We start from the raw sequence: 26,168 nt of genomic DNA, 5'->3' as shown, positions 1-26,168 counted from the left end.
TATCACTTAATGTCTATTCTCTTTCATATGTATTGTATATTGGACAAAGAATAAATAAATAAATAAATAAATAAATAGAATCATAATCAAGGTGGCATAATCGAACATGGCACTGTAATGTTAATTATAATCTACTGGGGGGGGGGGGGCATTATACAGCGGAACAGAGAGAGGTGGCCATTTCAAGGGAGGTCACATTACCTTTAAAACCTATGGCATTTTACCCGTTCTTAGAAAAGCCTTAATCACTTTCTGAATCTAGCTGCAAAAACCACCTTTTAAAAAACCAATTCCAGGAACTGTCTTAATTTTTGCATTTGGTTTCACCGAGCAAGCAGAATTACATACCATACTTCCTTTCCCAGTGCGGTTTCCTCAGTCTTCTCTGCACTTGTTTATACTATCATTAATTTTCAACAGTTCTTGTTTCAACAGTTCTTGTTCCCACTAGAATTAGAAAGCAGCAGCAAATAAAGCAATGAAAAATATTAATAAAAATGGGAGGTCAAGGGAAATCCTAATATTCTCATTAGAAATGATTTTTCTCATTAGAAATGATTTACACCAGTTAATACACTGTGTTAGGTCAATGCCTGAACACACAATGTATGATGCTATCTATTGCATGCTATCCTTCATAGTCAAGTTTCCCCAGAAGAATTCTCCCACACTAACAGCACAAAATAAAGATTCAAATTCAGAATATCCAAATGCTCAATGAAAAGTAATTGCAATTTCCACAATAAAAGTTCAAAATAAATAAAACATTTTAAACCATTTCAAGTACTGGTTTGGAGTGTCTCATTCATATCTCCTTGCAAATTCTAACAGAAATGAGAGTTTTGCATTAATTGATGTATTAATGTAGCTGGCATGAATACATGTGCATAAAAATAAGAGGGAAAGAGAAAACGGAAATGCAAGCATATATAAAACTGAATGTGGTGTTTGTTTTGGTTTTTTGTTATGAATTGATGCCTAAACTACTGGTATAGTGAGCCATGTTGGAAGTGAAGAGATTGGAGCTCCCAAATTGATGAACACCAAGATCTGGTTTGCCTACATGATAAAGCTAAACACTAGATATTTGTCTTCTAAAATTCGGCTAGAGATAGACAGACAGACATTTATTTGTGTGTTTGTTTGTTTATTTATTTGATTTATATGCCACCCCTCTCTGAGAACTTGGAGGACTTACTGATATGGATAAGTAATCTGGATCTCTATCTCCAGTTTGAACTACAACTCCCAGCATCCTTTACCACTGGGCATATGAATTGGGGCCCTGGAAGCTATAGTTAATCAACATCTTAAGCTTCCAGCTTCTCTTCTGGTCTAATGGAAAGTGCAATGCTTTTAAACTTATATGGCTATTTACAAATCACTTAAGTTAGCAATCAATTTGATAGATGATCTGCTTTCTTATTACTGCTGTAACACCTATCTTAATTTTACTGCCAATTTTTTGACTTCTCTAACAGGTTGTATACAAGCTGAAACTATCCTTGAATGGGGAATAATGTTATTTTAATGCTAGCCCAACATAAGTATGACTTCAGAAGTTGCCAGGATTGTGTATTTAACTGTAGGTGAGGAGAGTCCTTAGGATGACTCAGCAGTCAAACAGCAGGATATTTTTTTTAAAATATATTTTAATCTGAAGACTAGAATCTATTTACACATATATTAAATAACAGTATAAAATAAGCAGTAACAATCACAAATACAAAGTAGTAAGCCTTTTTATACAGCTATATAATTAACATAAAAATTATGTAACCCTGACCATGGCAAAATCATTATTATTTGAAGACTTACTAACACAGAGTAACTGGAGTATTTCATTTTAATATTGAAAAAAACCACCTCTAAAGGTTATTCGTAATTTTGAATTAAAGTACTTCATTTTATTATATGTATATTGTATGTCAAAGTCCAATGACACCATCTTGCAGTTCAGAGGTCTTCAAACTTGGCAACTTCTATGCTGGCTGGAGAATTCTGGGAGTTGAAGTCCACAAGTCTTAAAGTACCTGTAGCAGTTAAACAGTAGAGTGAATTTTTTGTCACATTATTGGCTATTTGTACTAGACTATTAATACCTCAAGTGTGGCTAAACATTCTGAGATGCGTACAAAGATTAATTTAAACCTGTTCACCTGGTATGGGAACAATAAACATACCTGTAGAATGGTTTCAGAAACATCCATACTTTACACTTGTCTATTTTGCAAGTTGGTTTTTTGTTTGTTAAACCTAACAGGAAGAGAATTTAAACACCGAATTCTTACTGGAACATCTGTTGAATAAATTGGGTTGGGCAAAACATTCGCTCATGATTTCAAAAAGCCGTTTTTTGTAAAAAATAAAATCCAGTTTTAAAACTATTGGGTTTGTGTTTATTTTATTACAAAGGTTTTTAAATTGTGTTTTTAAATATTGGATTTGTACATTGTTTATCATTGTTGTGAGCCACCCCGAGGCTTCGGAGAGGGGCGGCATACAAATATAATAATAATAATAATAATTATTATTATTATTATTACTATTACATATAATTATTAATTATTATTATTATTATTATTATTATTACTATTACATATAATTATTATTAATTATTATTATTATTATTATTATTATATATGGTTCTGCTCTGAATGCCAATGGTACTTTATTTTTGTCTGTCTGTCTGTCTGTCTGTCTGTCTGTCTATCTATCTGTCAATCAAGTATAGTATAGTACCGTAAGTATAGTATATACTAAGTCTTTGGAGAGGGGCAGCATACAAATCTAATAAATTATTATTATTATGTCAATACAACACAGCAAACGAGATCGCTATGCTGGATTTCCTATTTCAACACCAGTCGGCCGTTCAGTATTTGAAACCGCGAGGTCTCCTAATATTATCCACCGCATTGCTGCTTGAATTGGGATCCCTGGAAAGACTTAGGAATCTTACAAGTTAACACGTGCTCAGCAGGGAAACCCTTGTTCCATTAACCATTATTTTGCTCTCCTCCGACCTTCTTAAAACCCTGACTCGAATTCAATTTAAAGCTGCTCCTCCTGCACACACACACCCCAAAAAACCCCAAAGAAATGCACACACTCCTGCCCATGCACGGCTACTTTTAATCTACCTCCGAAGCCTTTGGCCGAGCCCGGGGGTTGGCACAACAACCGCGCATGGCGGGGAACCAAAAGCGCGGGGAGAATTTATTGTTCTTTAATTTTATTACGCCGCTCCCAGAGTCGCTTTCCGCTTGAAAATACTTACAATATATTTTACACACACACGCATCTATATATATATGTAGGTGCGTGTGTGTGTGTAAAATGTATATATAAAACAAATACTTACTCACCCTGGGCGGGCGGACCGGCCTCGAAAGCGACCGCTGGGCGGAGCCACCCCTGTAAAAAGAGCCTGTCAGGACGGGTCGGTGGAGCCACAGGAATCCTGACTAACCCAGCAGTCGGAGGCGGCATGGAGCGCGGTCAGCCTGTTTTCGATAAGCCCAAGGTGAGTAAACAGCCGGTGCGTGGGGTCTGACTGGGCGCTTCTCCTGGACGCCCGAGGAGACGCTCCTTCTTCGGCGGGGAGTTGGAGGCGCTAACGCCCGCTGAGAGACAACCTCCCCCCCATCCGGCTAGTCTTGAACCTTGAAGCTGCAGGCAGGCTTCCCTTTCTGCCCTCCGGTGATTCGCGGAGTGCCGCGGGCCCCCCGGTTATATTGTATTTGCAATTATACTTGTGCTTCCCCTGCCTGAGTCCGCTCCCCATCTGCGGGGGGTGCTTCCCTCCCGCGGAATTTTCCTCGTTGCTGATTAGCCCCTTCCCACCGACTTCGTGACGACCCGCCTTTCGCCAAAAAAGAAAAAAAATGCAGCTGGAGACTCATAAGGACTGAATAAAACGCTCCCCCCCCTTTTTTTACAAGGCTCTAGTCCCTATTGAGGGTGGAGGAGTAGGGGTTGCTGGATGGAATTGAGCTTTTACAGGTAGTACTCAACTTGCAACGGTACATTTAGTGACGGTACAGCGGCACTAAAAAAAGTGAATTATGACTGCATGAACGCACCATTGTGCCTACCATCCCTCTCCTGTTCCATTGTTCTCTTTTATCATTACTTTTTACTTATGTTTATACAAACTACTATCCTATACATGTTTTTAGAACAGAATTCTTTATTGGCCAAGTGTGATGGGACACACAAGGAATTTGTCTTGGTGCATATGCTCTCAGTGTGCCTTAAAGAAAAAGATACATTTGTCAAGAATCATGTGGTGCAACACTTAATGATTGTCATAGGGGTCAAATAAGCAATGAAGAAACAATCAATGTTAATAAAAATCTCAGGCTACAAGCAACAAGTTACAGCCATACACTGTTAAGTTTGACAAATTAATTAATTAAATATATATATATATATATATATATATATATATATATATATATATATATATATATATATATATATATATATATATATATATATATATATATATATTGTTCTGAGTTCGGGTTTTGCCCTGTGTAATGTTTTGCATGTCTATGCGACGTTTCGGTAAAATCACATTTACCATCATCAGGCTGGAGTTCCAATCTCTGTGTTTTTGCAAATGTTTTTGCAAAAACACAGAGATTGGAACTCCAGCCTGATGATGGTAAATGTGATTTTACCGAAACGTCGCATAGACATGCAAAACATTACACAGGGCAAAACCCAAACTCAGAACAATCTACATACATATACCCGTGAAAATTTACGAAAACAAATATATATATATATATATATATATATATATAAATGACTGTTTTCCATACTTAACGACTGTTGCAAGCATCCTCTTGGTCACATGAGCAAAAATCAGATGCTTGGCAACATCTATGACAATTGCGGCAATCATTTTTTGCGGCTTTCTGACAAGCAAAGGCAATGGAGTAGCCAGATTCACTTAACAACTCTGGCAAGAAAGGTTGTAAAATGCGGTAAAATTCACTTAGCAAATGTCTCCCTTAGCAACAGAAAATTTAGGCTCAATTGCTAGAGGACTACCTGTATCCATCCAATAATGTCTGAATCGTCACCAGTCTAACTCTTGGTTTCACAGCGTTTTGACAACACCTTAAGATTGCTATCTCTTCCTGTCTTAATTAGCCCAAGTTGCTTACATTATGTATTTCACCCTGTGACATGTCATCTCTTTCCTGTCTTCATTGTCTCTATTGTCTTTCTGCTGTCACTTCCTGCAGCTATCCATCATTTTACTCTGTTGCAGTTTCTTGTTCCATCAGTAATTCTGCTTGTTTAATTAACGGTATTACCTTGTTTAAATAAAGATATTACCGTATCTTTATCATCTGATCCCTAGCCTTTGTCTAGCTAGGTAGCAACATCTAGATCAGGGGTCCCCAAACTTTTTACACAGGGGGCCAGTTCACTGTCCTTTGGACTGTTGGAGGGCCGGACTATAAAAAAAAACTATGAACAAATCCCTATGCACACTGCACATACCTTGTTTTAAAGTAAAAAACAAAATGGGAACGTACTATTTAGAGGGGGGAGAAGGTCTGAAATTCATATATGTTTATGTTTTGTTTTTAATTTTCTTTTGTTGACATCTGATTGGCTATGCAAGGTTTTCTTGGCTTATGAAAAATGTATAAAGAAAGAAGGAAGCACTTTGGCATAATGGTTAAGAAGTTAGAAATATAATTGGTGTTGTACTTTTTGAAGGAACATTAAGGAGGAAATTTAATTAAAAGAAAATGAATGTAACTGGATGATTACAGAAAAAACCTTTTGCCACTTTTTTGATGATTGATATTAGTTACTAACAAAATACTGCATTTTATTCATGGAAAATTAGATGGTACACTGTGTTGTTGGAATGTATGTTGAGAGAAAAATTAAAAAAAATTACCCCCCAAAAACCAGTCCTTCCTTCCCCTGTCCCTCCATTCATTTCATTCTTCCTTCTTTCCTTCCTTTCTTCCTTATTTCCTCCATTTTGCCTTCCTTCCTTCCCTCCTTCATTCCTCTCCACTTCTCCTTCCCTCCCTCTCTTTCCCTTTTCTTTCTTTCTCTCTCTCTTTTCCCTGTTCTCTTGTTATTCACGGCGGGCCGGATAAATGGCCTCAGTGGGCCGCATGTGGCCCGCGGGCCATAGTTTGGGGACCGCTGATCTAGATGATTGTGGGTAATCATTTGCTCCTAAACTGGAGCTGTCTATGATCAATTTTGGATGAGGCACCACTAGAAAATATAGTTTATATTAGTCCGGTAGATTAAAAAAAAAGTCCCACAAGGATATTGTGCATTGTTGCCAAGATGACCGTGGTGTTGAAATTACCCGGAATGAATTTTGACTTTATCTTTCCAGGTCTTATCTGAAAAATGCAGTGTAAATTTTATATACCCATAGGAGAGTTTAGTTTAGTAGCTTCTGTTACTGTGCTCCTAAACTATTATCTGGATAGGGGTTTCAAAGATAGATGTTTATATGCATTATTTGAACAGTTTTTCTTTTATTTATTTGCCACCCATCTCACAGTTCAAGGCAACTCAGCAGGGTACAATTAAATATTTTAAAATGCAAATATATTCCCACAGGGGGCAGAAATATAATAATAAAAACAAAGTTAAAATGACAGTGGAGGCCTTCAAGGCTCTAACAAACCTTACGGCTATGTGTTCATCTTTGAGCCCCAAGTGAATAGGGGCCTATCTCATCTCTAGGAAAGGGGGAATGTTTCAAAGGGTGGGGACAATGACAGAGCAGGCTGTCTTCCTTGACCCCACCAATCAAAATTGTTGGAATTCACACCATACCCTCCCTGCCTGGCCAGGTGGGATGGGCTGATATAGTGGGCCAAATACGGTTTTGCAGGTCAATCATAACTTGAACTGAGTTCCTAGTCAAATCATATAACAATCAAATACTTCATACTCCTTTCATGTTGGCTGAAATAGCTTTTACAGTCCAGTGATCCCCCGGTTATTGCGTCCCCGACCATTGCGAACAGGGTAATTTGCGATTTTTCAACCCGGAAGTCAAAATACCATCTACGCATGCGTGCCCTTTTTTTTCTATGGGCACGCATGCGTAGATGGCAACCGGGAGATCAGCTGCTGGGCGGCTTCCCTGGGTCTTCCCCCTCTTGCTGGCATCAGCGAGGAGTTTCCCCACCGCCCACGCAAACTCCTCGCTGCCGCTCGCCCGCCCTTCGCCTGCCCACGCCGTTCGCTTCCCCTCTTGCTGGCGGGAGGGCGAGAAGCCCTCCCCAGCACCCGCTCGCCCGCCCTTCGCCGCTCGCCCGCCCTTCGCCCTGGCGGAGAAATTCCAGCCCCCACCTGGTCCCGCCCGATCCTCCTCCCTGAGGCAGCTCGCCCTCCCATGGCCGCTTCCTCCACCCTCCATCGCAAGCCCTCGCCACCGCAGCCAACGCGCGCTGCGATCTTCAAGCCCGGCTCCTTTCGGCCCAGCATCCCGGGCCAAGCAGCTGCCTTCCGTGACTGAGCCTGGCTGGCCCGGAAGATCGTAGCGCGCGTTGGCTGCAGCGGCGAGCGAAGCCAAGCCGGCAGCAATGTCGCCGCCGCTGCAGCCAACGCGCGCTACGATCTTCCGGGCCAGCCAGGCTCAGTCACGGAAGGCAGCCGCTTGGCCCGGGATGCTGGGCCGAGAGGAGCCGGGCTTGATCCACTGAGCCTGGCTGGCCCGGAAGATCGTAGCGCGCGTTGGCTGCAGCGGCGGCGACATTGCTGCCGGCTTGGCTTCGCTCGCTCGCCGCTGAGGAGCCGAAGATTGGGGGGCGGCGAGCGAGCGAGCGAAGCCAAGCCGGCAGCAATGTCGCCGCCGCTGCAGCCAACGCGCGCTACGATCTTCCGGGCCAGCCAGGCTCAGTCACGGAAGGCAGCCGCTTGGCCCGGGATGCTGGGCCGAGAGGAGCCGGGCTTGATCCGCTGAGCCTGGCTGGCCCGGAAGATCGTAGCGCGCGTTGGCTGCAGCGGCGGCGACATTGCTGCCGGCTTGGCTTCGCTCGCTCGCCGCTGAGGAGCCGAAGATTGGGGGCGGCGCGGCTCTTTTAAAACATCGCCGACGACATGGGGGGCTTGCTAGCACCCCCCCAAACCCGGGTTGGGGGTTCGGGGGGGTGCTAGCGAGCCCCCCATGTCGGCGGCGATGTTTTAAAAGAGCCGCCCCGCCCCCCAATCTTCGGCTCCTCGCTAGCGCTGCGGAAGTTTAAAACACCATCTGCACATGCGCAGATGGTGTTTTTACTTCCGCAGCGCTACTTCGCGAAAACCCGCTCGTTGCGGGGGGTCCTGGAACGGAACCCTCGCAACGAGCGGGGGATCACTGTAATCCCTTGCTACTCCGCGGTTCATCTTTCGCGGATTCGCTACTTCACGGGTTTCAAAGGGGGCTTAAATCCATTAAATCCATTGAAAATTCATAAAATTCTTCTACAGTACTACTGTACTCCATTAAAGAAACTGGTAGGACATCACATATAGTTCCAGCTGAGAAACATTATAGAATGACTGTTTAATGCAAATGGTGGGTTTTAAAAGTCCAAATACTCATTAAATACATTAAAAAATATTTTTCCTCTACTTCACAGAGATTCGTTTTTCACGGGTGGTCTTGGAATGCATCCCCGCGGAAAACGAGGGATCACTGTACACCTCTTTTACTTAGATGACATTATATTTTGCTTTGCCAAATGTATGCTTTGCCAAATGTATGCTTTGCCAAATGTATGCTCTAATCAGTGAAGGGCTGCACTTAACTTTCCCTAACGGATCGGTCCTAGAGGCCAGTGTGGGCAGGCAGCAGCAGGCCCGCGCACCTTCGCACAAGATTTTGCTTCCGCACAAAATTTCTTTGCTTCCGCGCACACGTAGAAGGAAAGAAAAGCTGAGAATCGCTGAGATTTTGGCGAATTTTTGCACGGGGAGCATGTACCGTTTCCGCTACTGGAACGATGATCCCAGGCATATTGGGGGCAGCCCACCCCGGCTCTAATCCATATATAATAAAGCTAAAACTCCTACCCTCAAAATGTCGCTACAGAGCACTGCACACCAAGACAACTAGACACAGGAACAGTTTTTTCACGAATGCCATCACTCTATTAAACAAATAATTCCCTCAACATTGTCAGACTTGTTTAAATCCATTGTAATTTTGAATGAGATAACATTATTCTGGGCTATGGGATTTTATGTTATGGCAGAAGGATGTTATCAATATACCGTATATACTCGAGTATAAGTCGCTCCGACTATAAGTCGAGGCGCCTACTTTTGCCACAAAAACTGGGAAAATTTATAAACCCCTGTATAAGTCGAGGGTGGAAATTGCAGCGGCTACTGGTAACTTATAAAAATGGAAACCAATAAAATTACATCAATTGAGGCATCAGTAGATTAAATATTTTAGAATATTTATTTCAAAGAAAGCCAGTAAACTAGCTCTGTAAGTTTAAAAGAGGGTAAACAGGTATATATCCCCCAAGGCAGGTATAGGCAAAAAAATTGCAAGTACCTAGGTACTTACCTTAATCCCCTGCTCCTGCTGGTTTGGGTTAGGGTTAGGATACTTGACCTCTCCTTGCCTCAAAGAGATACAATTTCCCTCTATATTTACAATTACTGAACATCCAAAATATACTTAATTCTATGTATATATGCCATATGTGTAAATAAATATTACACACAGGCACACAAAAATATACTGTACATTATCTACTATATAAACTGTATGTGTATATACAGAGAGAGAAAGAGAGAGAGCTCTTGTAAAATTATATATGGTACATTCAACCTCACTGTAATAGGAAAACAAACCCAGAGTCCACTTTCTGCCACACAGTTAACCATAACTAGAACATTACACATGTCTTCAGATGTACCGGTACTTCCCTAGCTTGCACATCACTGTTAGAGCTAGGAAATGTCATGGATTGAGTAAAATGTGGTGATTTTCACTTAACAATGCTTTTGCTTAACAACAAATTTTGAGCTCAATTGTGGTCATAGGTCTCTGTCTGTCTGTCTGTCTGTCTTCCTTTCCTGTCTGTCTGCGCCCCCCTCCTGTCCCCTCCCCGGGTAAATTACAGAGTCAATACTGTATTGTTTTTTTATTTAAGGTTACAAAGCAAATGAAGAATCATTTTGAGTATTCTTTAAAATTTCTTCAGTGAGATCCATAGCTAATCTGGCAAAAAAAAATTCACCTGGCAAAAAATTTTATTGTTGACATTAGGCACAGCCAGAGAGATGTTTTAAAAGGCAAACAAACTGTCAAAAAAGTATGTTTTTTAAAAATATAATATTTTGGTTGTTGAATTTAATTCTGCCTTGGCACGGAGCAGCCCCCGCAGATGGGTGGCTGGCAAGGACCACGCATTCCCATCTTTGTGTCCGCTGGGGTTAAAGGAAAGTTTAGGGACCCCCGCCCCTTGGAGAAATGCCTCGTTGGTGACATTCTGAGCGTTTTTGCCTCCCCACTCCGAAAACCCCACTTCTCGGCAGCTTGCCGAGGCTGAGAGGAGAGTGATTTTAAAAGGCACTCTCAGCTTGGGGTTTTCTCCCCGCTGAAATGTTGCTCGCCCGCCGCCCTCAACACCCGCTTTGTCCTCGACCCGGCAGAAGAAAACCGCGTCCTTTCCTGTTGCTCTCTTCCCGAGAGGTGGGGTGAGGGGGTGTTGAGAAGACAAGCAAGAATCCACCCCCCCCCCCACACACACCTCATCGGCTTTTCCCCCCTCTAGCGCGGCATTGGAGTGTTTGGCTGGCTCCTTTTCTTGCGGGGAGAGGGGGGAAAAGCTGAGGGGGTGGATTCTTGCTTCTATCTTCTCGCCACCCCCCCCCCTACACCTCACCGGCTTAGGAATGTCGTTGCCTCCCACAGCCACTTCCCCACGCGCTTCGGATGTGCCTGCCTTTCCTACAGCGAAGACAGGCGGCACCTTCCCGAAGGGCTCAGCTAAGCGGGTGGGGGAAGGGCTGGCCATTTGCCGCCTCTCTCCGCTGTAGGAGGGGCAGGCGCAAGCAAAGCGATGTCCCAAAGCGGTCTGCGGGAAGCGACCGAGGGAAAGGCAATCGTCTGCCTTTCCTTCAGTCCGAAAGAGGAGGCAAATGCCCCGCCTTCCCCCAGCCGGTTAACTTGAAGCGCTCGGTTAACTGGCTGGGGGAAGGCGGGGCATTTGCCTTCTCTTTCGGGCTGAAGGAAAGGCAGACGATTGCCTTTCCCTCGGTCGCTTCCCGGAGACCGCTTTGGGACATCGCTTTGGGAGAGGTTTAAGAAGCAAGAATCCCCCCCCCCCAGCGAAACGGCTTTTTTCTTGTTTAGCGCGTCGTTCGAGTGGTTGGCTCTTGCGTGCAAGCAAAGGAACCTGCCAACCACTCGAACGCCACGCTAAACAAGAAAAAAGCCGTTTCGCTGGGGGGGGGGGGATTCTTGCTTCTTAAACCTCTCCCAAAGCGATGTCCCAAAGCGGTCTGCGGGAAGCGACCGAGGGAAAGGCAATCGTCTGCCTTTCCTTCAGCCCGAAAGAGGAGGCAAATGCCCCGCCTTCCCCCAGCCGGTTAACTTGAAGCGCTCGGTTAACTGGCTGGGGGAAGGCGGGGCATTTGCCTCCTCTTTCGGGCTGAAGGAAAGGCAGACGATTGCCTTTCCCTCGGTCGCTTCCCGGAGACCGCTTTGGGACATCGCTTTGGGAGAGGGGGCAACTGCTCCCGGTTTAAGAAGCAAGAATTCCCCCCCCCCCCAGCAAAACGGCTTTTTTCTTGTTTAGCGTGGCGTTCGAGTGGTTGGCTCTTGCGTGCAAGCAAAGGAACCTGCCAACCACTTGAACGCCGCGCTAAACAAGAAAAAAGCCGTTTGGCTAGGTGGATTCTTGCTTCTTGACCGGGCAGTTGCCGCTTCTTTCTAGCTGAAGCAAAGGCAGACGGCTGTCTTTCCCTCAGCCGCTTGCGCCCTCTTGTGGTGACATGTCAGTCACCCGATTATAAGTCGAGGTCGGGTTTTTCAGCCCATTTTTGGGCTAAAAAAACCCGACTTATACTCGAGTATATACGGTAATCTGATTTGTCACAATAAGTAATAAAGTTGAAAATAGATTTTATTTTTGATATTTAATGCTTTGTGGAATGCATGAGCTGTTATGTTGATTTTATCTGTTTTAACCTATTCTACAGAAGAGTTCTAGTGGTTAAAATGTTGATTTTATCTGTTTTAACCTATTCTACAGAAGAGTTCTAGTGGTTAAAATGTTGATTTTATCTGTTTTAACCTATTCTACAGAAGAGTTCTAGTGGTTAAAATGTTGGACTAGCTACAGGAAACCCAAATTCTAATCCTGCCTTAAATACAGACGCCAGCTGGGGAAGTTTGGGCAAATCAACCTTTCAGCCCCAGGGCACCCTAACTCAACCCTAACCACTTCCGAAAATGTTTCCAAGGAAATTATAGGCCTTTACAATTTACGCACGGTATGTTTGTATGTATGTTTGGTTTTATAATAAGGGTTTTTTTAAGTTGTTTTAATATTTGATTGTTACATGCTGTTTTTTATCACTGTTGTTAGACGCCCCGAGTCTACGGAGAGGGGCGGCACACAAATCAAATAAATAAATAAATAAATAGACAGACAGACAGACAGACAGACAAACAAACCACTGTGGTGGTGACCAGGCCCTGGCAAAATGGGCCACAGCAGCGCCAAATGGGCCATGGTGAATGGGATGAATACCAGATGGATGCTGGGAGGCAAAGGCAGATTTTCTTGTTTTCCTTCCCCCAAAAGGTAGATGCATCTTATAGTCCTGAGCATCTTATACTCCGAAAAATACAGGTCTCTGCAAACCTGCAAAGTAATTTTTGAACAATTATAATGTTGAAAAGAGAATGTGAAATTCTGTATTCAAATTTATATCATTTATGTCAGAGGTTCCCAATCCCTGGTCCATGGACCAGCAACTGGGCCAGCCAAACAAGCAAAGCCCCCATCTGCAGGATGCAGGTGGCATGCAAAATCACGCGTCCTCCGGTCCATGGAAAAACTGCTCCATGGAGCCTGGTCCCTGGTGTCCAAAAGGTTGGGGGCCACAAGTTTATGACATACATCCTTTTAATTTGAAACCAAGCCTTTTCAGGAAAAATAAATGGTAGCTAAATCTTTTTCCTGTATAAAACTAAACTGAGTTAAAATATTATGCATGCATAATTAAATATGTTCAAGTTTTCCTCTAATCCCTTGATTGACCTAAACTATGCCTTTTGGCTCTCTTCTTCATCGATGCGCAAACAGCCTTCGATAATGTAAATAGAAATTTTTTAATTACTTTAATCAATGGAGAGAAATTTAATAGATTGATAGAAAATATTTATTCGGGTCAAACAGCTACTATTTTAATGAATGGAGAAAAACCAGATAAAATTAACATTGAAAAAGGTGTTAGGCAAGGCTGCCCAATCTCCCCTTTATTATATATTCTTTACATTGAAATTCTACTAAATAGAGTAAGAGCAAACCCAGAAATTAAAGGTCTAAAAATTAAAGACCAATAGGTCTTTGGAGACGATATTGTTTAGATTATAGAAAATCCATTAACATCTGGTCAAGAATTGTTAAAAGAAATGGAAAATTTTGGAAGAGTAGCTGGCCTCAAAATTAATAAAGACAAGACAAAAATAGTAATTAAAAACATGTCAAAAAAACTTATCACGTTATTTTTGTTTACTCCGAGACTTAGTCATCTTCTTTTGATGAACTAAGGCCTCGAGTCTAGTAAAAAATGTGTTACCTAATTTCTAATTTAAAAAAACAAACCAATCTCAACCTATTGGGTTGGGGTGATAATTTTTGAATATGTGTGCATAGATTTGGTATATCAACTTTATGTAAAGTAGCATTATAGGGCTGGTAATGATATTTGAGGTCAGATAAATTACCAATCTTGTGGTATGATTACAATAAATATTACCACTGGGTATACTCTTGTTCATCCATTAAATCATATTCCAGAAAGAGTTCTCATTCTCTACTGCAGTGGTCTCCAACCTTTCTGGCTTTCTGGACTGGAAGGGAGGGAATCTAGCAGGTGAGGAATATGTGTGCGCAGCTCCACTTGCGTGAATGATGAGTGAGCATGCATGCAACCTCTTTTGCACAAGTGGTTCCGGACGCTTGCACAGATGGAGTTGCACGCTTGCTCACCAGCCACTTGTGCAAGTGGAGTTGCACCACGCATGCTTGCTCACCCGCAGCTTCCGCAGCCCAGTTCCGAATGGGCCGTGGCCCGGTACTGGGCCACATCCCGGGGGTTGGGGACCCCTGCTCTAGTAGTGTCCCAAAATTTTACATGTACAATATAACTAAAAAGTCACTCCCTGGTGGATTTTATGGAACATAGTTCCAAGTAAATGTACAAAAAACTACAGCCAGAAATTTTCCTTCCTTTGGAAAATAATGAATGAAACTAGCGGTGGCACTTTTGCTTCATTTAAATAGTTTCCTAACTTTGAAATGTGCAAATTCATTTGTAGGGGGATCAAATAACTGGGCAGTCAATATTTCTCACATCTTTGTTGTTGGAAGAATAAAATACAATGATCCCCCGATCATTGCGAGGGTTCCGTTCCAGGACCCCCCTCAATGAGCGGGTTTTCGCGAAGTAGCGCTGCGGAAGTAAAAACACCATCTGCGCATGCGCGCCCTTTTTTTCCATGGCCAGGCATGTGCAGATGGTGTTTTTTACTTCCGCACCTGGGAAGACCCCCGCCCAACAGCTGAAGAGCCGCCCGCCTGCCCGCCGCTTGTCCGGCCGCCGCTGGTGCTGCCGCCGCTTGTCCGGCCACCGCTGGTGCCGCCGCCGCTGGTGCTGCCGCCGCTTGTCCGGCCACCGCTGGTGCCGCCGCCGCTGGTGCGGCCGCCGCTGGTGCGGCCGCCGCTTGTCCGGCCGCCGCTCGTGCCACCGCCGCTCGTGCCGCCGCCGCTCGTGCCGCCGCTGCTGGTGCGGCCGCCGCTTGTCCGGCCGCCGCTCGTGCCGCCGCCGCTTGTCCGGCCGCCGCTCGTGCCGCCGCTGCTGGTGCGGCCGCCGCTCGTGCCGCCGCCGCTCGTGCCGCCGCTGCTGGTGCGGCCGCCGCTTGTCCGGCCCCCGCTCATGCCGCCGCCGCTTGTGCCGCCGCCGCTGGTGCGGCCGCCGCTTGTCCGGCCGCCGCTCGTGCCGCCGCCGCTTGTCTGGCCGCCGCTCGTGCCGCCGCCGCTTGTCCGGCTGCCGCTCGTGCCGCCGCTGCTCGTCCGGCCGCCGCTCGTGCCGCCGCCGCTCGTGCCGCCGCCGCTCGTGCCGCCACCGCTCGTGCCGCCGCCGCTCGTGCCGCCGCTGCTGAGGAGGAGCGAGAGGAGCAGCAAAGTCCCGCGCAAGTGCATCTTCTCCAAGCGGGGGCAAGAGCGGCGGGGCGAGTCCGCAGGAAAAAAGCCGCGGGCGACCGAGCGGATCCTGCCGTTTGGGGCACTCGGCGGTTGGGGCACTCGGCGGGCAGGGGCATGAAGGATCTCCCCGCCGGCCTCAGGAGCGCGTGGGACGGTGGCGAGCCTAGGAAGACAGCTGATCTGCCCGGCAAACTCCACCATCTACGCATGCGTGGCCATAGAAAGAAAATGGCGCGCATGCGCAGATGGTGTTTTTACTTCCGGGTTGCAAAATCGCCATATAGCCATTTCGCAATGATCGGGGTCGCAATACCCGGGGGATCACTGTATACAAAAACTTCATAAACTATGGAACTGAATGTTCTCTCTAAAAATTAATGTTCAAGCAGACCCATGATAATTTGCTGGGCAGGCTGGTGGGAATAATATTGTTATAGGTTTGGCAGCTCTCTTTTAATTAATTAGAAATCATTACTGTGTCGGTATACCAGTTAATTGATGAAATTTTCTTGATTTCAGTTATGAAAAAACTGGATGTAATTCTTGTTCAGTGGAACTGTACGAATGTCAAGCTCCATTAGAAATTGGATATGCATTCAGTTTTTTCAAGCAGAACAGTGAGGTTGTATAGAGTTACATAGAAACATAGAAACATAGAAGATTGACGGCAGAAAAAACCTAATGATCCATCTAGTCTGCCCTTATACTATTTTCTGTATTTTATCTTAGGATGGATATACAGTAATACCTCATGATACGAACTTAATTGGTGCAAGGAGGAGGTTCGTAAGACGAAAGGTTCGTAAGACGAAACATTGTTTCCCATAGGAAACAATGTAAAGTCAATTAATCCGTGCAACCAAAAAAACCCCCGCAAAAAAATGGCTTTCGGCGACTGCTGGGAAGCCGCGCGGCTGTTTTAAAAGGTGACAGCCGGCCTGGGGGGCTTCCCAGTACCCCCCCGAACCCGGGTTCGGGGTTCGGGGGCTGCTGGCAAGCCCCCCAGGCCGGCTGCGACCTTTTAAAACACCCGCGCCGCTTCGCAGCTGTCTCCCGAAGCCGAACGCTAAAGCCGAACTTCCGCGTTCGGCTTCGGGAGACAGCTGCGAAGCGGCGCGGGTGTTTTAAAAGGTCGCAGCCGGCCTGGGGGGCTTGCCAGCACCCCCCGTTCGGGGGGGTGCTGGGAAGCCCCCCAGGCCGGCTGTCACCTTTTAAAACAGCCGCGCGGCTTCCCAGCAGTCGCCGAAAGCCATTTTTTTGCAGGGGTCTCCAGAACTGAACACAGTATTCCAAATGTGGTCTCACCAGCACTCTATATAGCGGGATCACAATCTCCTTCTTCCTGCTTGTTATACCTCTAGCTATGCAGTTACGGTAGTATAGTTTAACTTGATAGATTTGGCTTTGCTTCCTCAATACTATGGCAATGTATGAAATAACAGACATGGTTTATAAGTAAGATTTGTATGTCTTATATGTAAATTAACTTTCTGTATGTCTGATGAGCATGAAAGAAAGCCATGGTGCCTAATAGTTAAAGTGCTGGCCTAGAGGTCAAGAGACTGTGAGTTGTAGTCCCTACCAGCTGGCTGAATAAAACAAACTAAAAAACACATCTTATTCATGTGAGGTCATTTGATTATAACTGAGAAGTTTGAAGCTAACAGGAAAGCCTAATGATAATTCTATTAGTAAATTTAAGAATTTGCTTACAGACCTTTCCCCAGAAACTTCCTTCATAATTCTAAATTTTGTATATGGCACTATTATGAAAAATAATTTCATTCATTACTAGTCCCACTTTGTATATCTTTCTTTTTTTTTCCAATTTTTTTATTATTTTTCATAAAAAACAAACAAATACATACAAACAATGAACATAAAGTGGGGGTGTGTTTCCCCCGCTTCTTATGAAAGTATACATTCTTTCTTGGTGCCATTTATTTAAAAAAATATGATGAATAATAATTTATTATATTATTATTATTAATCACCAGAAATGGGACTGGTGTTTCTATCATAAGTCATAAAGCAACTCACCATGTGACCACACCTGATTTTACTACCATGTTTATCATGACTATTAATAAATTGTGTAGTTGTTAAGCTAAACTGGCTTCCCCAATTGATATTGCCGCAACTAGTTGTAAATGCAGGCTCCTTGCTAAACATCCAAATTGTGATAACGTAGGAGTGAGACTGTTGCAACAGTTGTAACTTTAAGGGCAGGTGGCAAATTAATTTTTCTGAGGCCCTCATAATTTGAACTGTTGTTAAATGAACAGTTGTAAGTCAAGGACCACTTGTAATAGGAAAACAATAGGTGAACAGTGCAGTCAGGCCGTAGGGAAAGCAAGTAGGTTGCTTGGCTGCATAGCTAGAGGTATAACAAGCAGAAAGAGGGAGATTATGATCCCGCTATATAGAGCGCTGGTGAGACCACATTTGGAATACTGTGTTCAGTTCTGGAGACCTCACCTATAAAAAGATATTGACAAAATTGAACGGGTCCAAAGACGGGCTACAAGAATGGTGGAAGGTCTCAAGCATAAAATGTATCAGGAAAGACTTAATGAACTCAATCTGTATAGTCTGGAGGACAGAAGGAAACGGGGGGACATGATCGAAACATTTAAATATGTTAAAGGGTTAAAGAAGGTTCAGGAGGGAAGTGTTTAGAAAGTGAACACAAGAACAAGGGGACACAATCTGAAGTTAGTTGGGGGAAAGATCAAAAGCAACGTGAGAAAATATTATTTTACTGAAAGAGTAGTAGATCCTTGGAACAAACTTCCAGCAGACGTGGTTGGTAAATCCACAGTAACTGAATTTAAACATGCCTGGGATAAACATATATCTATCCTAAGATAAAATACAGAAAATAGTATAAGGGCAGACTAGATGGACCATGAGGTCTTTTTCTGCTGTCAGTCTTCTATGTTTCTATGAAAACAACAATTCATCTGGATTGGATGTTACTTACACATTCATCAGAATATTTTCTCTAATCTGCAAATACTCTCTGCAAGAGGGAAAAAGACATTTTGTCAATAATGTATGCCACTGAAGCTGTCTTTATATTAGTACAAGATAACAGATAATAACATCTAGTAGGTCAATTCTTTAATTACAGGATCAATTTATCATCTCGATTTAGTGATCAGGAATTTCACGGTTATTTAGCATTTAGACTTACAGTACTGGTACATACCGCTTTACAGTGCTTTACAGCCTTCTCCAAGCAACTTGCAGAGAGTAAGCATATCCCCCCCCCCAAAAAAAAAAAATCTGGGTCCTCATTTTACCGACCTTGGAAGGATGGAAGGCTGAGTCAACCTTGAAGCTACTGAGATTCGATCTGCCAAACTGCTGGCAGCCAGTGATCAGCAGTAGCTTACAGTACTGCACTGTAATCACTGTACCGCCGAGGCTCTTATTGTATGAATGAGGCTTGGATCACATATCTTGAGTTCCTCAGGACATTGAAAATGCAATAAATTAAGACATATTGGTACAAAAGAGGTGCAACAGCTCAGCGGTCAAAGACGCTGAGCTTGTCAGCAGGAATGTCCTACACATTGGGAAGAAGAATCTGAACTCCAAATACAAACTGAATAATCTAATTACCACAGATAATCCCCACTCGGTTAAAGACCTTGGTATACTAATAACAAAAGATTTAAGTGCAAAAGCCCACTGCAACTACATAGCCAAGAAGGCTTCAAGAGTTGTAAACCTAATCCTACGTAGCTTCTGCTCTGGCAATCTCACACTATTTACCAGAGCTTACAAAACTTTTGCCAGACACATCCTCGAATACAGCTGATCTGTTTGGAACCCATATCACATCTCAGACATCAACACCCTTGAAAATGTCCAAAGATACTTCACCAGAAGAGCCCTTCACTCCTCCACTCGAAATAGAATACCCTACGAGACTAGACTTTCAATCCTGGGCCTAGAAAGCCTAGAACTAAGATGCCTTAAACAAGATCTAAGTATTGCCCACAAGATCATATGCTGCAACGTCCTGCCTGTCGGCGACTACTTCGGCTTCAACCACAACAACACAAGAGCACACAACAGATTTAAACTTAATATTAACCGCTCCAAACTTGACTGTAAAAAATATGACTTCAGTAACCGAGTTGTCGAAGCGTGGAACTCATTACCGGACTCCATAGTGTCATCCCCAAACCGCCAACACTTTACCCTTAGATTATCTATGGTTAACCTATCCAGATTCCTAAGAAGTCAGTAAGGGGCGAGTACAAGTGCACCAGAGTGCCTTCCGTCCCCTGTCCTATTGCTCTCCTATATCTCCTATACCTTTCTTCTATTCCTATATCTCTTCTTCTATTCTTTCATTGATATGTTCTATTACTATATCTTCATTTCTATTACAGTGAACCCTCGATCATCGCGAGGGTTCCGTTCCAGGACCCCACGCGATGATCGATTTTTAGCGAAGTAGCGGTGCGGAAGTAAAAACACCATCTGCGCGTGCGCAGATGGTGTTTTTGCTTCCACTGCCGCCCGCCCTTCGCCCGCCCACCCCGTTGCTCGCGCCTGGGGTGCGCGCGCGTTTGGGGACTCCCTAGATCCGCTCCCCAGCTGGGGAGCGGATCTAGGGAGTCCCCACCGTGCGCGCGTTGCTGGGGAAAGCGCGCGCATTGCTGGGGAAAGCGCGCGCGTTTGGGGACTCCCTAGATCCGCTCCCCAGCTGGGGAGCGGATCTAGGGAGTCCCCACCACGCGCGCGTTGCTGGGGAAAGCGCGCGCGTTTGGGGACTCCCTAGATCCGCTCCCCAGCTGGGGAGCGGATCTAGGGAGTCCCCACCCCGCGCGCGTTGCTGGGGAAAGCGCGCGCGTTTGGGGACTCCCTAGATCCGCTCCCCAGCTGGGGAGCGGATCTAGGGAGTCCCCACCCCGCGCGCGTTGCTGGGGAAAGCGCGCGCGTTTGGGGACTCCCTAGATCCGCTCCCCAGCTGGGGAGCGGATCTAGGGAGTCCCCAAACGCGCGCGCGTTGCTGGGGAAAGCGCGCGCGTTTGGGGACTCCGTATATCCGCTCCCCAGCTGGGGAGCGGATCTAGGGAGTCCCCAAACGCGCGCGCTTTCCCCAGCTGGCGCCGCCGCTGGGGTCTTACGGGGGCAAGAGGGGGAAGACCCAGGGAAGCCTCTGCCCGGCGGGGAAACTCCACCATCTATGCATGCGTGGAAGGGCACGCATGCGCAGATGGTGGAGTTTACTTCCTGGTTGAAAACTCGCGAAATAGCCCTTTCGCGATACTTGAACACGCGAAACTCGAGGGTTCACTGTATTTCATAGATATATTTTACTATGAGTATCTCCTCTATAACCTTTATCATGTATTTTACTAAAACTCTAAAACTCTCATTGTGTATTGGACAAAATAAATATAAATAAATAAATAAATAAATGCTTGAGGGCCTGGGTTTGAAAAAATATTATTTTACTGAAAGAGTAGTAGATGCTTGGAACAAACTTCCAGCAGACGTGGTTGGTAAATCCACAGTAACTGAATTTAAACATGCCTGGGATAAACATATATTCATCCTAAGATAAAATATAAGAAATAGTATAAGGGCAGACTAGATGGACCATGCCGTCAATTTTCTATGTTTTTATGAGACCTGAGCACTGTACAACAGGGTGACTTCCCATTACTGCCTCAGCTCCTGTTCCCCTAGCAATGATGCATGCAAATGTGAGTAAATATATATGTACTTTGGTGAGAAGGTAAGTGTTCTCTGCACCATTACGTATAGTCATGCTGGTCATGCTGGTTTATATATAGTCATGCTGGTCCAAGTGCTGCCTCTATGTTGTTTGAGGCAGGCAGGATTCCCTTGAGTACCACTTGTTGGGGGTCAAGGGAAAGGGAGGGTCTTTCCTTCTCTTTCTGCTCAAGATCCCCATGGACAATTGGTGGGCGACTGTGTGTCACAGAATGCTGGACTCGATGGGATTTGGCCTGATTCAGCATGGCTCTTCTTACGTTCTTATGTCATATGACTGTGGAAATAATAATAATAATAATAATAATAATTATTATTATTATTATTATTATTATTTATTAGATTTGTATGCCGCCCCTCTCCGTAGACTCGGGGCGGCTCACAACAGAAATAGCACAATATATAACAAATCTAATAATTAAAATCACTAAAAAACCCTTATTTAAAAAAGAAACAAACACACAAATATACCATGCATAAACTGTATAGGCCCAGGGGAAATGTCTCAGTTCCCCCATGCCTGGCGGCAGAGGTGGGTTTTAAGAAGTTTACGAAAGGCAAGGAGGGTGGGGGGAAATGTCTTGGGACAACACTGACTTCATTGGCTAGGAAATAGATGAGCATCTCCCCATTAGAGTTGGACAGGGAAAACCTTTACCTTTTTTTGGATACTAAGATTGGACTTAATCCCCGGATAGTTCAATGGATTTGCAGCTGGCTGAAGCGTAGAAATCAGAGAGTTATTGTTTATGGCGAGTATACTGAGTAGAGTCAGGTTACAAGCGGTGTGCCACAAGGGTCTGTTCTGGGTCCTATTCTTTTTAATATGTTTGTGAGTGACATAGGGGAAGGTTTGGTAGGGAAGGTTTGCCTATTTGCCGATGACTCTAAAGCAGAGGTCCCCAACCGCCGGTCCGCGGACCGGGACCGGGCCGTTGGGGTTTTCCAGCCGGTCCGCGGCGCCGCTGCCCTCCCGGCAGAGGACATTATGCAGGACAGGGTGGGGCGTCGGGCAGGGCGGGGAGAATCAGGAGGCTCCTTTGGCGGCTGGGGGCTGCCTGGCTTTGTGATTTTGGCTGGGGGGGAGTTAGGAAGGTCCTACTTCTCCCCCCCCAGCCAAAAACTCAAAGCCTATCTGCTGGATACGGGCGATGAGCGGGACGAGCGGCGCCGAAGCCGGTGGCTGTGGCAGCTGCTGCAAGAGGCTTCCGCGCCGCTCTGTCCCACTCATCGCCCGTATCCAGCAGATAGGCTTTGAATTTTTGGCTGGGGGGGGGGGAGAAGTAGGACCTTCCTAACTCCCCCCCCCAGCCAAAATCACAAAGCCAGGCAGCCCCCAGCCGTGAGGTGCCCCCTCCCCTCCCATGGAGCCCTGCCCTGTTTGGTGCCCGCTGGCCGGGCAACGGCCTCCCTCCCTCCCTGCCTCGTGTTTGCAGAGCTCCGCCGGGCAAAGTTCGGACGCCTTCCGGGCGCACGCACACATCCACACCTCCACCCCCTCGGGAGGAATTCGCCCCCTGCCCAGAATTGGCCAGCCCAGCAACGCTGCCCTGCTCCCTTCGGAGGTGCGGAGAGGGTGGGGAGAGGAATTTAACCCCGAAAGTGGCCGGGGTTGCGCAGAAATTCCCCCAATCTTCACGCTGGTTTCGGGCCAGGGAAGAGGGGGCCGTGTTTACCTGGCTGATTCGGGGATGAGAGACCACCAGGAGCTCCGCAAGGCTGCGTGACTTGGATTGGGAAGTCCGAAAAAGACCCCCGGGATGGGTGAGTGGAGGGAGAGGGAGAAAGAGAGAGGGAGAGAGGGGGGAGAAAGAGATAGCAAGAGAGGGAGAGAGAGAAAGAGATAGGGAGAGAGGGGGGAGAGAAAGAGATAGCAAGAGAGGGAGAGAGAGAAAGAGAGAGGGAGAGAGGGGGGAGAGAGAGAGAAAGAGAGGGAGAGGGAGAAAGAGAGAGGGAGAGAGGGGGAGAGAGAGAGAAAGAGAGAGAGGGAGAGAGAGAAAGAGAGAGGGAGAGGGGGGAGAGATAGCAAGAGAGGGAGAGAGGGAAAGGGGGGAGAGAGGGGGAGAGAAAGAGAGAGGGAGAGAGAGAGAGGAGATAAAGGAAGAGGAGAGATAGAAAGGAAGAGAGAGAAAGAAAGAGGGATAGAAAGAGAGTGAGAGATGCTCAGTGAGCCTTTCTTTGAAGTTGCCTTTCTTTCTTTCTTTCTTTCTTTCTCTCTTTCTTTTGCTGTCTTGCTGTCTTGCTCTTTCATTCTTTTTTTCTCTCTTGCTTTCTTTCTTTCTCTTGCTTTCTCTCCTTCCATTTCTTTCATTCCCCCTCTCTATTTTTATTTCTCTTTCATTCTCTTTCTTTCTTGCTTTCTTTCTTTCTTGCTCTTTTTCTTTCTCTCTTTTACCTTCCCTTCCTCTATTTCTTCTTTTCTTTCTCCTTCCTACCTTCTTCCCTCCTTCCCTTCCTTCAGTCTTTCCTCTCTTACTCTCCCCTTTCATAAGTTTCCTTGCTTCCTTCCTCTGTTCCTGTCCCTTCCCCCTTTCTTTCTTTCTTTCTTTCTTTCTTTCTTTCTTTCTTTCCTTCCTTTCCTCCCTCCATTTCTTGCTTTCCTTTTCCTTCCTCCCTTCTTTCCTCCCTCATTCCCTTCTTTCACTCCTTCCTCTCTTACCCCTTTCACCCCTCCCCAAAGAAGGTAAATTTCATACATAATTGGTATGTCGCAAAATAAAGTAGTTTTAAAATGGTGGGGAGGGGGGCCCCCAGACACTTAGGCTGTATGGGGCGCCAAAATTCCTGATGGCGGCCCTGGCTCCACCCCTCCATAACCCCACCCCCATATGACCAAAGCCCCCCCACCCCCACCACCGGGCCATGGAAAACTGGTCTAGCTTAAAGCCGGTCCCTGGTGCAAAAAAGGTTGGGGACCTCTGCTCTAAAGTGTGCAATAGGGTTGATATTCCTGGAGGCGTCTGTAATATGGTAAATGATTTAGCTTTACTAGATAAATGGTCAAAGCAATGGAAACTGCAGTTTAATGTTTCCAAATGTAAAATAATGCACTTGGGGAAAAGGAATCCTCAATCTGAGTATTGTATTGGCAGTTCTGTGTTAGCAAATACTTAAAAAAAAGGATTTAGGGGTAGTGATTTCTGACAGTCTCAAAATGGGTGAACAGTGCAGTCAGGCGGTAGGGAAAGCAAGTAGGATGCTTGGCTGCATAGCTAGAGGTATAACAAGCAGGAAAAGGGAGATTATGATCCCGCTATATAGAATGCTGGTGAGACCACATTTGGAATACTGTGTTCAGTTCTGGAGACCTCACCTACAAAAAGATATTGACAAAATTGAATGGGTCCAAAGACGGGCTACAAGAATGGTGGAAGGTCTTAAGCATAAAACGTATCAGGAAAGACTTAATGAACTCAATCTGTATAGTCTGGAGGACAGAAGGAAAAGGGGGGACATGATCGAAACATTTAAATATATTAAAGGGTTAAATAAGGTCCAGGAGGGAAGTGTTTTTAATAGGAAAGTGAACACAAGAACAAGGGGACACAATCTGAAGTTAGTTGGGGGAAAGATCAAAAGCAACATGAGAAAATATTATTTTACTGAAAGAGTAGTAGATCCTTGGAACAAACTTCCAGCAGACGTGGTAGATAAATTGAATTTAAACATGCCTGGGATAAACATATATCCATCCTAAGATAAAATACAGAAAATAGTATAAGGGCAGACTAGATGGACCATGAGGTCTTTTTCTGCCGTCAGACTTCTATGTTTCTATGTTTCTATCTTTCACAGACTATAGGTTCTTTCGTATCTTCAGTTACATATTATTTTTTCCATATAACAAATAGTCATGGATAGTCCTCAGTCTCTATTCAGAACAGAATACTCTTTCCTCCTGTTTTCAGCAAAAGCAAGGCAATTTATGTGTACGTAAGTAAAGGGGTTTTGTTATTGTTTTCAACTTGAAATTTTCTCTGTTGTTTCACAAGATTATTTGAATTTTCATCAAATTTTAAAATGGCTTGCATTTTGATGAAGGGGCGCAGAATGTTATAAGGGAGTAAAAATGCAGCTGGATGTAAAAATTGGATGGCTAATTACAGTAGATTTATATAACATTTTATCTCTTGCAGGTTGAGCTTCATGTCCACTTGGATGGAGCCATTAAGCCAGAAACTATTTTATACTTTGCCAAGTAAGTTAACAACTCTGGGTTTAAAAAAAATAACCAGGTCATTGGTACTTCATCATTAATTGTTATTTTTTGCAGACTTTCTCAATTATTCTGTTTAAATTTAAAAATACACAAATTTTATTTGTCAAGTGTGATTGGACACATAAGAAATTTGTTTTGGTACACAGGCTCTCAGTGTACATAAAAGAAAATATAAGTTTGTCAAGAATCATGAGGTACAAACACTTAATGATAGTTCTGATACAAATAAGCAATCCAATCATATTAGGAACCACTCAATATAAATTGTAAAGGGATACAAGCAACAAAGTTATAGTCATACAGTCATTTGTGGGAGGAGTTGGGTGATGGGAACGATGAGAAGATTAATAGTAGTGCAGACTTAGTAAATAGTTTGACACTGTTGAGGGAATTTTTTGGGGGGGAAACTGTTCTTGTGTCTAGTGGAAACATTTTGACATTTGATCCCACTGTCAAGTGAACAAAAAAAGCATCTGAGAAAAATAATGAACTTCCACGTCTTATTTCTCTAGCGTAGAGTCATATTTATTAACAAAGCTAATTTGGATTCAGCATGCTTCAATCCAACTTAAGGTCCCTTAAGATTACATCCAGGTCAAAAGCTCATCTCCCATCCCCACACTCACAAGGGCAATCCATGTGAACAAATCCAATGCAGGGATTTCTAATTCCTTCCTGTGTTCAGTTACTTTGGATTCTGCGTGAAGGAATGTGCTACGTGGCATATTCTCTCACTT

The 26,168-nt window shown here is 44.7% G+C and overlaps 1 protein-coding gene and 1 long non-coding RNA gene across 2 annotated transcripts in view; one reads left to right on the top strand and one right to left on the bottom strand.

Moving 5' to 3' along the window:
* Positions 1–1,703: 1,703 nt before the first annotated feature.
* Positions 1,704–3,718, bottom strand: LOC139163713 (uncharacterized). The gene is made up of 3 exons (XR_011558511.1): positions 3,365–3,718; positions 2,184–2,256; positions 1,704–2,033 (listed from the first exon to the last, which is right to left on the bottom strand). It is a non-coding gene; the product is annotated as an uncharacterized lncRNA (long non-coding RNA).
* ADA (adenosine deaminase) overlaps positions 3,386–26,168 on the top strand; it is a 58,972-nt gene continuing 36,189 nt past the window's right edge. The window contains exons 1-2 of the mRNA XM_070744698.1: positions 3,386–3,526; positions 25,349–25,410. Of these exons, the coding sequence (XP_070600799.1) occupies positions 3,491–3,526; positions 25,349–25,410 (98 nt within the window). The 5' untranslated portion in view covers positions 3,386–3,490. The remainder of the gene's footprint in view (positions 3,527–25,348; positions 25,411–26,168) is intronic.

This window comes from Erythrolamprus reginae, chromosome 3 (genome assembly GCF_031021105.1).
Source record: "Erythrolamprus reginae isolate rEryReg1 chromosome 3, rEryReg1.hap1, whole genome shotgun sequence".
NCBI lineage: Eukaryota > Metazoa > Chordata > Lepidosauria > Squamata > Dipsadidae > Erythrolamprus > Erythrolamprus reginae.
This window is presented reverse-complemented; position numbering and strand designations above follow the sequence as displayed.